The sequence below is a fragment of the Thamnophis elegans genome, chromosome 2, assembly GCF_009769535.1.
Source record: "Thamnophis elegans isolate rThaEle1 chromosome 2, rThaEle1.pri, whole genome shotgun sequence".
NCBI lineage: Eukaryota > Metazoa > Chordata > Lepidosauria > Squamata > Colubridae > Thamnophis > Thamnophis elegans.
In genome coordinates this window covers 147,033,921-147,048,070 of record NC_045542.1, presented here as the reverse complement: position 1 = coordinate 147,048,070, position 14,150 = coordinate 147,033,921, and the positions used below count along the sequence as shown (strand labels likewise).

Sequence of the window (14,150 nt, the reverse complement as noted above, 5' to 3'; positions counted from 1 at the left end):
CTTCACCAACACTGACAGGCAAGCCATTAAAATATAAACTGAGAGCATACCTGACTCTTTACTAACACTGATGATGTTACCCAGTTTGGGTAAGAAAAAGTCTATAAGAAAACAATCAAGCTGAGAGAACACCAAGGACTCCTAGAGAATTGGAGCATGGATCTTTCCACAAAGAGGTCAAGAAACAGACTCTTTCCAGCTTTTACCATCTTGGATTATCTTGAGCTTTTCCATACTAGAAAGCAGACAGGACTAGGACGCGTCTGACCTGATCCTAACCTGAAAATGGCTTCTTAAAATTATGCAGTCTCCTATGCTACTCCAGCATTCTCCAATTACTGCTCTGCAAATGGTTTGGGAATTAAGTTCCCAGCTTAGATGGGATGTTTAAAAAGGCTTTGGGTAAGAATGCAGCTATCTTCTTTTATGTCAAACAGGCATCTTGTCTGGTTACCTAATTCCATTCAGTAGCCAACTTGGATACTGGTGAGATTTGCTGAGTGTCAAAGGAAGAACTTTTGCTTGGAAGTATTTCTGCTGTTCCTGGATATATTTCATGCAGTTCCTGTCATCTGTTAGTTAGCTCTGTCCTCCTTTACAAGTTTGTCTGTTTACTATTAATAAGGCTACCTACTTACTTAGTAAGCATTTATTTGTTAGATTCCTGCCTGTCCGCCAGTAGTAATTATTTATTTACTTAATAATCAAATGTATACAGCACCTATCTCACTAAGCGACTCTGAGCAGTTTACAAATGAAAAGTATACAGTTCCCACAATGCTCAGTAAAATGAGATGGGTTGAGCTTGAGTGATTGGCCCATTCCTCTGGGGAGCTTCCATGGCTGAGGGGAGACTTGATCTACCCACTCCATTCAATACCTTCACCCCTCTTGGTCCTTGGGGTGAGAGACGGGACTCAGCCCAGAGCCACTCAGGTAGCTTCTGCAGTTGAAGAGGGGTTATACCTGAGTCTCCCCAATCCTAGTCCAACACTTTGAATCACTCTACTATGCATGATCATCATGTTATTATGATGAGCCATGGTGGCGCAGTGGTTAGAATACGGTACTGCAGGCTACGTCTGCTGACTGCCAGCTGACTGCAGTTCGGCAGTTAAAGTCTCACCAGGCTCAAGGTTGACTCAGCCTTCCATCCTTCTGAGGTCAGTAAAAATGAGGACCCAGATTGTTGGGGGCCATAGGTTGACTCTGTAAACCACTTAGAGGGGGCTGTAAAGCACCGTGAAGTGGTGTATAAGTCGAAGTGCTATTGCTATATGAGCCATGGTACTACAATGGTTAGAGTGCAGTACTGCAGGCTACTTCTGCTGACTGCTAGCTGCCTGCAGCATGGCAGTTCAAATCTCACCAGCTCAAGGTTGACTCAGCCTTCCATCCTTCCGAGGTGGGTAAAATGAGGACCCAGATTGTTGGGGGAAATAGGCTGATTCTGTAAACTGCTTAGAGAGGGCTGTAAAAGCACTGTGAAGCAGTATATAAATCTAGGTGCTATTACTATTCTAACTTGTGCTGCTGGTTTTCACCTTTCAATATGTTTGAACAGCAGTTGTTCTACATCATTTCCCCCCCCCCTTCCACCTTTTGCAAAGACAATGGTAGAAGGGAAGCTCTGGTTCAATATAGTCAGATAAGGGGAAGCTATTGTCGGCCCAAAGAAATCTGCCCGTGAGCTCTATATTTGGCTTTGCCTGACTTCATCAACAGGTGTGCAAAAATAATCCTCATTATCCTACCTGTCTAATGCTGACTTCTTTACTTGTCTCTTCCTAGGAAAGCTTCCGAGAATTCTGCAGCTGGTGAGTCACTCCTCCTCCTTCTTTTGAAAAAAAAAAAAAAACCACCTTACAAAAGCATCAATCAGGCTTAACACCCCCCCCCCCCCTCAATCCCTGAATTTATGTAGGTGGTCCGCGATGTATGAAGGGAAAACTTGGATCTCATCAGATGGATTCATTTATTTTATTGATTGTTTTTTCATATTTGTATGGCCACCCATCTCACAAGTACGTGACTCTGGGTAGTGTACAACAGGTAACTAAAAAAAGAAAACCAATCAATATATCAAAACAGCCATTATTAAAAACTAAAAAACTCAAGACCAAGAAATAATATTAGCCACAGTCAGGGAGCCATTGCAGGAGCTTCCCCATCTTCTGGGAACCCACATCCCACAAGTCTGCTGGTATAGCCAAGTCTTGAGGAACATGCAGACTCATACAATATATTAGCCTAAATTGTGGCTGTAATCATTTGTACACACCAGTGGTGGGTTTCAATTTTTTTTAGAACCTCTTCTGTAGGTGTGGTCTGCTTTGTGGGAGTGGCTTGCCAACCATGTGACTGAGTGGGAATGGCTTGCCAGCCATGTGACTGAGTGGGAGTGGCTTAGCAGTCATGTGGCTGCGTGGGCATAGCCAACTTGTAAAATGTGGTGAAACTCACTTAACAATGCTCTTGCTTAGCAACCAAAATGTTGGCTCAGAAACTCTGGCATTGAAGCACACAAGTCTTAAAGCTGTCAAGTTACAAGACCCTTGAATCCCTAACCTTTAGGAAAAAAAACCAGGGGTGTTCAAATGATAGCTTTAAAACTTGTGGACTTCAACTCCCAGAATTCCTCCTCTCGCTCTTCATCTTGATGATGTGCAGATGGGCAGGAGGAGGGAGCTGGAACTGGTTCTAAACAGCACTGTAGATTTGTGGAACCTCTTCTATAGAAGAGGTTAGAACTGGCAGGAACCCACCCCTAGTACACACGTAGGCCGTAGGGTTACGTATGGTTTAGGGTCTTTTGCCAGTCACCACCACAATGGAATTGTGGCACAGAGTTTAAATGAAGCATCATATCTAGTTAAAAGATTTTTGTGGAACCCTTATGATCTCTTACTAAGTAATTTTTATTGAACTTTTTACAAAACAAAACATAAAAAACCAAATTCAACATCCATTCTCCCCATTCCTAAGACATCAGTATATTCTTATCATCTTATTTAGGAATAGGTCTTTTTGAACTTGGTGAAACTTTTTTCAGAGTAGATGTGTTTCTTAAATAAAGAAATAGTCAAGAATCCAGCAGAGATAAGCAAGATAGTTCTGGTCCTGAAATACTGATGCTGTAATAATAGCTTTCTTCATTACTAATGATTTATACAGTATCATCTTACGTGCTATACCAATGTAATAAATAAAGAATAATGTTTTTAAATCTCACTATAAAGATGGCTGGATGACTCTGTGGCATTTACAAATTAATGGTGAAGAAATGGTCATAAGGAGTTTCCACCAATGTTATTTTCTAGGCTCAATGTGTTAAAACTGGCTCTTGTTTCCTTCAGTTTCTGTGAATTTAAATCTAAAATGATTTTTCATTCTGCATGCCACACTTATTATACTTCCCAAATGGTGAGCATTTTAAGCCAGTATTTCATGAATCTCTAGGATACTTTCTGGAAAAAAAAAATCCAACATTTATGCTCTTACTTCATAAAAAGAGTTACTAGCAGAAAATGAGAGAACAAGTTTTACATACCCTCCCAGAGATTTTGTGTGAATTTTCTGAAGATACTTTTCAGTAAAGAATGCCAAACACAGTGCAGCCACTCATCCTGAGATACAGGAAGCACACCTCCATTTTGAATGTAAGTAATTTTGCTGTCTCTGAATTATTCCATGATTTCTCATATAGTTATGGTGACATGGCAAAGCCTTCCTGCCCGAAGACTGATGGCTGGAAAGAAGCAAGGCCAGAATAGTGAATGCAACACAGAAAGAACAAACAAAGCTGCTTTAAAACAGGTCAGACATTTTCTCTAGCTGAAAGCTGCAGGGCTGGGGTGGCGCAGTGGTTAAATGCAGCACTGCAGGCTACTGCTAGATCAGCAGTTCAGCGGTTCAAATCCCACCGGCTCAGGGTTGACTCAGCCTTCCATCCTTCCGAGGTGGGTAAAATGAGGACCCAGATTGTTGGGGGCAATATGCTGACTCTCTGTAAACCGCTTAGAGAGGGCTGAAAGCCCTATGAAGCGGTATATAAGTCTACTGCTATTGATTCATGTATTCCATAGTTTCTTTATCAAATTTATTTGCTGCCTATCTTGTGGTTCAGATGACTCCGAAAATATTATTTTCCCATCACATGGGATTTCTCTAGAGCGAGTTTCCAGAGGCAGAATCTGGAATTGTCTGCATCCAAAGGCAATTGTTGTGGCCTGCCAGTGGCCAGCGGAGGTGGCAGCAGATTCAGACAGTGAGGAGGTTGGGGAGGACCATGGGCCAGTCCTGGAGTCTGGGGAAGGCTCTAATGAGGGCTCTGTGTCGGAGGCAGAGATGGGGCCAGGGCTGTATTCCAGTTATCAGCTGCCTTCAGAGTAAGACATCAGTGAGACAGAGGAACAGCTGGAGCCTGTTCCCAGTGTGTGTGCAGAGTTGCCAGACGAAGGGAACAGCTAAAGAACAGGGGTCGACTTGGGAGTAAGGCCACAGATGGACGATGAATGGCCCCTCCCAGAGGAAATAAAAGAGGAGAGAAAGGGGAGTGGAGTTTGCAGGAGACAAGTAGTTTGCTTAATTGGTTTGTGACTCTCCAAGACTCCTTGCCACATTTTGCAGATATCGGCCTGGCAGCTCTCCAAGCCAGATCAGGTCTGTGACTGTAAATCCTCCTTTGAAAGACTTTGCCGGCTATGAATGAGCAGAATTCACAATAAATTAATAAAAGGGTTTTTTGTCGGGACAACGAGTTTGTTTCATGCTCTTGGGAAGCTTCAGTCAGAACACCAATAACATATCACTGTCTCTGGGCAGGATTCACACATTGTACTAAAATATCACGTGATTTGTTGGTGCTGGCTAAGCATGATGTATGAGTTCAGCTATTGTGCTTTGCAAACAATTTAACACATTGTAAGTATTTTATAAATCGTACTTAAAGCAAAACATAGAGGAAAGCGGCATATGAACCCAACAATTGATTCATGCACCAACTGGTAACCTTCTCTACAGTTAGGTGATTCTTATGCCAGGTTAGATCTGATTCATGCATCGCATATAAGCTATAATTTGCTTAATATGGTTTAATGAATATTTGACACAACAAGCAAGGCATACATTGCAGCTTCCAAGTTATAACGGCTGCCTTCACATATCGTACTAAATGTAAGGTGAAAATGCCTTTGGGAGACAGGAGGAAGAATTGCAGCCTCAACCATGGTCTGATAAATGACGACTGATAAATGAAATCTGATACCTACGGTATAAAGGAGGATATGTGTAGCTGGGGATTGAAACGAAGGGTCTTTGGTGCTCTCTGAGCTGTTTTCTTGAAAGAAAACAACCAAGCTCAGATAACACTAAGGACCTCTCAAATGAATTCTGAATCCAGGGAAAATAAAAGCAAGGGAGGGAAGAGTTATTTTTGAGATTTGCAAAACTGATGTCAGTCCTTTCCTTTGGGTTAGTTCAGTCAAGAATACTGCCTTTATTGTAAGGTTATAGTAACAGAAGCTTGCAAATCTCAAAGTACCTCTCTCCTCTCTTTCTTTTCTCTCCAAAAGTAGGGAGGGCTCCTTCTGAGATGCTTTCTCCATCCTCACCTCTCCTTCAAACTCAGACATTGTTCATCAGACTGTTGTCTAAATAGTGTTTCTTCCTTCTGTCTCCCGAGGTCATTCTCACCTACCATTACATCCAGTGATTAAAACATGAACAACAATCCACATACTTGCTTAGCTATATGTGAACCCATTCTAGAAGGGTTTCTTTTACAGTTTTGTACAGCTAAGTGGGTTGCGGTGGCTCAGTGGTTAAGACGCTGAGCTTGTCGATCAGAAGGTTGGCAGGTCAGCGGTTCAAATCCCTAGTGTCATGTAACGGAGTGAGTTCCTGTTACTTGTCCCAGCTTCTGCCAACCTAGCAGTTGGAAAGAATGTAAAAATGCAAGTAGAAAAAATAGGGACCACCTTTGGTGGGAAGGTAATAGTGCTCTGTGCGCCTTTGGTGTTTAGTCCTGCCAGCCACATGATCACGGAGACATCTTCGGACAGCGCTGGCTCTTCGGCTTTGAAATGGAGATGAGCACTGCCCCCTAGAGTCGGGAACGACTAGCATGCATGTATATGAGAACATTTACCTTTACCTTACAATTAAGTATATAGGAAGTGCTTGATATTTACCAGACTGTTCATCTCAGTATTATCAACAAATTTGAATCCTTAGATATTATTAGATCATAACTCCACCAGTTTCTGGTAGCATAGCTATTTGTAAAAAAAAAAAATGGATGTGGCTATGAATCCCTCAACTAGGAAAAAAGTGTTCTCCAGGTCTCCAGCAGAAAGGGTTAACATCATCACCCACCTAATCTATTTTATTTAACAAGTGAAGCTAAAATCTATAGTATCCTATTCTAAAAATGTGCAATCTTTTGTGGAAACTGGAAATATTAATAAACAAGATTTTAAGAAGCTTCTTCAGCTCTGACTGAGGTGGTGGTATTCAGCCAGTTTTTACCGGTTTGGATGAACATGTAGCATAGTTGGAAGAGACCTTGGAGATCTCCTAGCCCAACTCCATGCTCAAGCAGAAGACCCTACCATTTGAAATAAATGGCTCTCTATTAGAGGTAGTCCTTGTTTAATAACCAAATTGATTAGCAACTATTTGCAGCTAAAATGGAGATGCCAATGTAATTTTACAACCGGCACTCCCATTTGCGACCTTTACAAGTCTGTAAAGAATAGGAAAGCTGAAGTAACATCATTAGCACAGTTGTGGTTTCACTTAGTTGGTCCTAACTTTGGTTGCTAAATGAGGACTACCTATATGTGAGAGAAATAGGGCCTCACAGCTGGCAAAAAGTGGGGAAAAAGTGTAACATTGAGATTGGAGCTAGAAAAATCAAGCTTCCCTTTCTTGGTTGGGGAAGATGATAGAACCAATCTCAAAATGAATCCAACTTGTTTTAAAAAGGGAGGGAATGTCAGCATTGCTTTTTAACCTTGAGTACTTACTCACAAAGCATTCAGTGATGAAGAAAATCAAAATATAGAACGACTTTATTTGTTCAAACATAAAAGCTATTAAACCTTGGCTATTTCAACAGGCCTTCAAGGGGAAATGATCTAAGTGGAATATATAGGGCACAACTCCTGGGCATGAGAATATGTTATTACTTATATTATTTATTACCATTTGTTATTTTAACCTTGTTTACACATGATTGGAATGCAAGCCTGTCACAATCAGTGAATGATTGGATGCAGGATGTAAGCCAAGTGGCATGAATAAATAAAACTGATGAAAAAGATTCCAAGTGGCATAAAAACACATAGTGATTGAGCTTGTACAGAGATAGTAGATACCAGAAACAATAAATTAGATTTAAATAAACAACCCCCAATCAACTTAAGTGCAGTTCTTATCCCCCACCACCACTCCTCTAGAGAATGGGTGATTTTGAAGAGGTATTACCTCTGTGTCAATTTGCTATGGCACCTGAAAAGTCTTTCTTCCTACATATTCCAGTTTTAATCAGAGGTTGATTTTGAATTGTCTTTCTCCCACACCTCCATTTCAGCTCACAGCTTCTGGTTTGTCTTTTTCTTGTTACAGCATCATTTACAATTTCCAAAACAACAAAAACTTTTCCAAATGGATAGGGAGAAATAATGGAGGAATTATTTGCCTATGTCAGTAATGACGAACCTTTTCAGCACCAAATGCCCAGACTGGAATGTGTGTGCATGCGTGTCAGTGGTGGGTTCTGGATCCCGTTCCAACTAGTACGGTTGGAACGGGCCCGGCGGCGTCCACATGGATGCGTGCAGCCCGCTCATGGATTTTAGCGCCTACGCAAGCTTCCATGATGCTCCAGCTGCTCCATGGAGCGTCGCACAGGTGCTGTATGCGCCATGCACATGCGCAGAAGCGCGGAAGCCTTAAAAGACAGATAAGGAGGCTGTTTATAAGAGAAGTTGCCCTTTGGCATGTAAGCTGATGACATGACACATTCATACCCTGCTAACTTGCATTTGTATCTAGGTGAAGCTCGATTAATGTTAACCTTGTTTTGCTTTTTAGTAGCTTAGTGTTATGGATCAGGTACGGATGGGCCCTCTGGAGCACTGTACCAGAACGGTATCCGTACCGGGGCATACTACCTGCAACCCACCACTGATGTGCGTGCACCGGAGCATCGAAAACTCGAAGACCAGCTGGCCGACACATGCATGCCAGTTTTTGGGGCTGTTTTCAGGCCATTTTCAGGCAGTTTTTTGGGCCATTTTTCACCCAAAAAAATGGCCTGGGAAAACTGCCCCAAAATGGCCTGAAAACAGCATGAAAAACAGCCTGAAAATGGCCTGGCAAACAGCCCCCAAAATGCCCTGAAAACTGCCCCAGAAATGGCCCAGCAAACGGCCTTCCTTTTGGACATTTTCCGGCGCCCCAGCACCTGTGAAGAGCAGCTGGCAAGAGGCCTCTGCGTGCCACCTCTGGCATGTGTGCTATAGGTTTGCCATCATGGCTATTTGATACAATGGCCACCTCTTCTTAGTAAGGTTCTCCTTGCAATGTGTGTTATGTGTATTTCTTTGGCTGGGGAGTGGCTGTCAGTCCTGTGAACACCAAGTGATATCACAACAGCCTAATATATTGAACCATAACACTAAGCTACTAAAAAGCAAAACAAGGTTAACATTAACCCAGCTTCACCTACATACAAATGCAAGTTAGCGGGGTATGAATGTGTCATATCATCAGCTTACATGCCAAAGGGCAACTTATAAACAGTCTCTGATTCTCCACTGAGACATTGCTACAAAACAATAATGTGAAGGTTGCAGTCTCCATGCTTTCCAATTTATACTTTCTTTTTCCCTCTACACAGCTAATGTTTGGATACCTTCACCACCCATTTTCACCTGAACAGTCAACTAGAGCTCTTTCCAAAACCCACTGCCTGGAAGGGATGGAGAAGTTAATGTGGCTGCCAGTCAGTCCTGAATTCTGGATACATTGAGAAAAAGGTCATTTGTCGATGCCTGGAAACTTCTGGACTTCATTTCTTCATACCCACTTCAACAGAAGCTTAACAGTACAACCAAATCTCAGGACTGAAGTTGCTCGCTAGTTCCACCTATAACTGAGCAGACCAGATTTTTGGATGGAAATGCCTTTACTTTTTAAGGCCAAGACTTCGAAGCTCTAATCAGCACTCTGGAAAAATCCCTCTCTGCCTCCTCCAGATGCCACTAGATGTGGGCAACATGACAGAAGGAAGCTTCTGTGGGGTTTTGCTTTTTACATTGCTGCTGAATCTAGAATGAAAATTAATCTGGAGAGAGGGAATTGATGACAGGCAAAGATAGGACACCAGGGCATTGAAGCTACAATCCTCCAAAACAGAGAAAGGTGTATAATGCCATTTTACCAAACCTGTGTGGCAATCAACGCCTCCTTGCCACAGCTTCCCAGAGCAGTCCCAGTCAGCAAAAAAGGTGTAACGTGTGTAATTTTCTTGTAAATTAACAGAATATTGTGGGCAATATTTCTTTAACCTTCTAGCCCAGGGCAGGAGGAAGCTCCGTGTTAAAGGTCTCCTGAGTTAGGGGAGATAGTGGACCTTTCTTTGGTTGAGCTTCTTGAGTTAGTTGTCTACCATTTCACTCCTGGAATTCATTTCACTGGTCACTTTCCTTCATCCCCTTTCCTGGTGAAAACGGTGTTTCCACCTTCTGCATTCATAGAATCACAAGGCTGGAAGGGATCTTGCAGGTTTTCTAATCCGACTCAAGGCAAGAGACTTTGTACTACCCCAGCCAAATGGATGTCCAATTTCTTCTTGAAACCCTCCATCAATTGAGCACCCACAACCCCAGGAGGCAAAGCTGTTCTGTTCTTTACTTTACTTTTGTACACAAAGGATGCCAAAAGGTGGATTGATGGTAACCTGGTTTGTTTGTTGTTTAGCAGACTGGCTCGTTCAGCAAACAAGAACAAATACCAGCTGAGTATTATTCACAAACCCATTCTATGCCGATCTTTGAGCCGCTACAAAAATGATAGCATTTTTGGTATGAAAATCACATTTGTTGATCACTGTACAATCATTTCTTAAACCATCAAGAGGTGGAATCTTTAGGACTTGGGGGAAAGAAATGTCACAACCAGTTTCTATAAAGTTGAGCCAGATCCTGCCGAAAGTGGTGGCATGGTGGTTAGAATGGAGTATTGCAGGCTAACTCTGCATTCCCACAGCCAGGAGGTCGATTCTGATTGGCTCAAGGTTGACTAAGCCTTCCATCCTTCTGAGGTCGGTAAAATGAGGGCCCAGATTTTTGGAGGCAATATGTTGACTCTGTAAAGCTTAGAGAGGGCTGGAAAGCACTATGAAGCGGTATATAAGCCTATGATATTGCTATCTGAAGTGTTCTACCTTTGTTTGCCTTTTTATTTTAAAATGAATTAACATGTTTTCTTGTTCCCCTACTTTTTTTTTTTTTTTATTGGGATTTATATGCCGCCCTTTTCCCTGAGGGGACTCAGGGCGGCTTACAACCACAAGGGAGGGGGGTGCAGTGTCAAAAACAGAACAGTATGTGAACAAAGAAAAAATAGTAAAAAACACAACTTTCATTCAGCAATCAAACACTCGGGCGGGTAAATTGGGAACCTATCCCCAGGCCTGCTGGGAGAGCCAGATCTTGAGGGCTGCGCGGAAGGTCTGGATAGTGGTGAGGGTACGGATCTCAACGGGGAGGTCGTTCCACAGGGTCGGAGCTGCAACAGAAAAGGCTCTCCTCCGTGTGGTTGCCAGTCGGCATTGACTGGCAGATGGAATACGGAGGAGGCCCAGTCTGTGCGATCTAATTGGTCGATTTAGGGAGGTAATCGGCAGAAGGCGGTCTCTCAAGTACCCAGATCCACTACCATGGAGTGCTTTAAAGATGGTCATCAGTACCCTGAAGCGCACCCGGAGACCAACAGGTAGCCAGTGCAGCTCGCGGAGGACGGGTGTAACGTGGGCGAACCGCGGTGCGCCCACTATCACTCGCGCGGCTGCATTCTGGACTAGCTGTAGCCGCCGGATGCACTTCAAGGGCAACCCCATGTAGAGCCCATTGCCCATTGCAGTATTCCAGCCTAGAGATCACAAGGGCTCGAGTGACTGTTGTGAGAGCCTCCCGGTCTAGGTAGGGCCGCAACTGGCGGACCAGGCGAACCTGGGCAAATACTGAATACCAAAATGCACGAATAAGGAGACTGCACCAACATCACATAGTTAATATTGGATCGTTTTTATTTTATCTATAATAGAGTGATTTTTAATTTGTGCTTGACTGTAAATGTATTTGGGTCTTTCATGGCACCAGACTGAATGTAAACCAAGAGCAAATCAAAAGCCCGACCACTATGGCAACTTGGGCATCTTCTTGCAAGAGATGTTGGGTTGGGACTTTCAATAATAATCATTGGAAGTTCTCCAGAAAGCTCTGGAGTTGATCCTTGAACAGCATTTAAATGACCTGCCTCTTCCTTCCCCTTCCCTGATATCAACTGTGTAGGACATAGAATCCTTGATGTAAGCCATGAAGAGGTTCCAAACATGGACAATCAATCAATCTTCAGAACAATACAAGAGGTCAGAATTCCAAAACACTGATTAGAAATGTTGGCATCTTTGGAGTACTCCAGCTTTTCTAATAGTGACACAATAGGGGTAGTCCTTGAACTTACAACGGTTTGTTTAGTGAAAAAAGTGATTGACAATCAGTCCTTGTACTCATGTTGCAATGTCGCCAGTCACATGATCCAGAATTTTGGGACTTGGCCACCATTTATGATGGTTGTGATGTCCTGGGATCACATGGCTGCCATCTGTGATTTTCCTAGCTGGCTTCCAACAAGCAAAGTCAATTGGGGGGGGGGGGAGCCCAGTTTGCTTAAAACAACTGGGTGATTCGCTTAAGGGTCACAGCAAAAAGATTGTAAACTTTGCTTAGTGACAGAAGTTCCAGTCCTAATCGTGGTCGTTATGTCGAGGGGTATCAATAGTAAAAATGGGAAATGGGAATAGGCTACAAAAATAGGGCTGGAAAAGGAGAATAGTCTTTTCTCTGATTGTGCAAACATAGTTTTTTCCTTCATCGCCACCCCTGGTATTTCTAGCAGTAGCTACCAAGACATTTTCACAATTCTTTTAGGAAAGCCAAAGGTGTCCAACCTGATGCTGTTGCTAAACACACTGGAGATCTTCTAGAAAGCCGATCAATCATTTGTAACCGTTTAACTGCTAAAACTGGGTAGATGAAGAAACAAAGAAAGCAGGTGTTCATTCTACAGAGCTATGTAAATATGGAATTGTTTCAACTCACTTGTAATTCTGCAGTTGAGCCAAGCCAGAATGTGGTTGGTGTGACTGTGGCTTAATGCCACGAACCTAGTCATTTGTGTCGTATTTAAGAACTCTACATTAAAAGAGAATATGGTTTAATAGAATGTGTGAAGCCAGTCAATATATTTGATTTGATTTACCATCACCATCTTCTCATGTAAACAATACGGGGGTGGATGGGGTTAACCTAGATCAGTGATGGCGAATCTTTTTTGGCTTGCGTGCCAAAAATTGGAGGAATGCAGGGGGGGGTCTTGTGCATGCGTGCCACACCCATAATGCTACGTGCACCCCAATGTGAATGCATGCACAAACCGGGTTCCCCCCCCCCATTTTTGCTGTGCTTTTTTCACCCTCCCCAGGCTCCAGAGGCTTTATAGGAGCCTGGGGAGGGCGAAAACAGCCTCCCCCACCCCAAGGGGCCCTCCGGAGGCTTCAGGGGCTTCCCTGAAGCCTCCGGAGCACAGAAACCCCCAGTCCTATGGGCAAACTCTAAGTTCGGGAACGTACTTCCGGTTTGCTCGTAGGGCCGGTTTCAGCCCTCCAGAGGCTTCAGGTGGCTTCCCTGAAGGCTCCAGATAGCAAAAAACAACCCTACGAGCAAACCGGAAGTGATTTCTGGTTTCTCCGTGTGGCTGTTTCTCATCCTCCGGAGCCTTTAGGGGCCTTCAGGAAGCTTCCCTGAACACTCCAGAGGGCTAAAACCAGCCCTACGAGCAACCCGGAACTGACTTCCGGTTTGCCCATAGGGTCATTTTTTGCCCTCCGGAGCCTTCAGGGAAGCCTCCTGAAGGCTCCAGGGGGCTAAAACTGGCCCTATGAGCAAACGGGAAGTATGTTCCTGAACTTCTGGTTTGCCCGTAGGGCTGGTTTTTCACGCTCTAGAGGCTTCAAGGAAGCCTTCGGAGGGTGAAAAATGGCCTCAAAAGGCCAAAGCCAGCTGGCCAGCACGGGCACTGGCCAGCTGACAGGGCAATGCCTCGCGTGCCCTGACAAATGGCTCTGTATGCCACAGGTTCGCCATCACAGACCTAGACCAAGGGTCAGCAACCCGCGGTTCAGAGCCGCATGTGGCTCTTTCATCTCTCTTGTGCAGTTCCGTCGCTCAAAATATGCATCACAACTGCCAATGTGTGACACACACCGGCACGTGATTTATTGAGCTTTTCAACCCCTGGTAGGCCAACCATGGATAAATCCAAGATTCAGAAGAAAACAATCTTTAATTCAACTATATATGTTAGTTTTATGGCCGCTCAGGAAATAATCAGCCACGGGAAAGGTTTTGTGACTCCTGGTGTTTTCTTTTCTATGGGAAATGGGTCCAAATGGCTCTTTGAGTGTTTAAGGTTGCTGACCTCTGACCTAGACTTAAAGGAAACTGTTTAGAGACTAACGGTTTAACCAGCTGGATTTATGCAAACATTTATTGAGGGGCTGGTCCACAGAAGCAAATGCCTGCTATTTATGGGAGCTGTGGTTTGCTAAATATGGGAAAGCACAGCAGATAGTGGCAGCACTTAATCAACCGCGGCTAACCCCAGAAAGCTCAGCAGGGTCAGGCCAGGTTAATACTTGGATGGGTACCACTAGAAACCCCAGGGCTAGAGGCTAAACCGAGAAGGAAAACCACATTCAGGAAGAAAGCAACAACAAAAAAGCCCTCCTTCCAATCCTATGCCAAGACAAATGAATGCGCCCAGAGTCAACAGGAGATGAGCTCAACTTCAGAGAGCCT

General features: G+C 43.7%; 1 protein-coding gene across 1 annotated transcript in view; it reads left to right on the top strand.

Moving 5' to 3' along the window:
• Positions 1 to 10,355, top strand: part of LOC116502923 (RING finger protein 39-like) — a 28,082-nt gene extending 17,727 nt beyond the window's left edge. The window contains exons 2-4 of the mRNA XM_032208945.1: positions 1,792 to 1,817; positions 3,707 to 3,816; positions 8,906 to 10,355. Of these exons, the coding sequence (XP_032064836.1) occupies positions 1,792 to 1,817; positions 3,707 to 3,773 (93 nt within the window). The 3' untranslated portion in view covers positions 3,774 to 3,816; positions 8,906 to 10,355. The remainder of the gene's footprint in view (positions 1 to 1,791; positions 1,818 to 3,706; positions 3,817 to 8,905) is intronic.
• Positions 10,356 to 14,150: the final 3,795 nt, after the last annotated feature.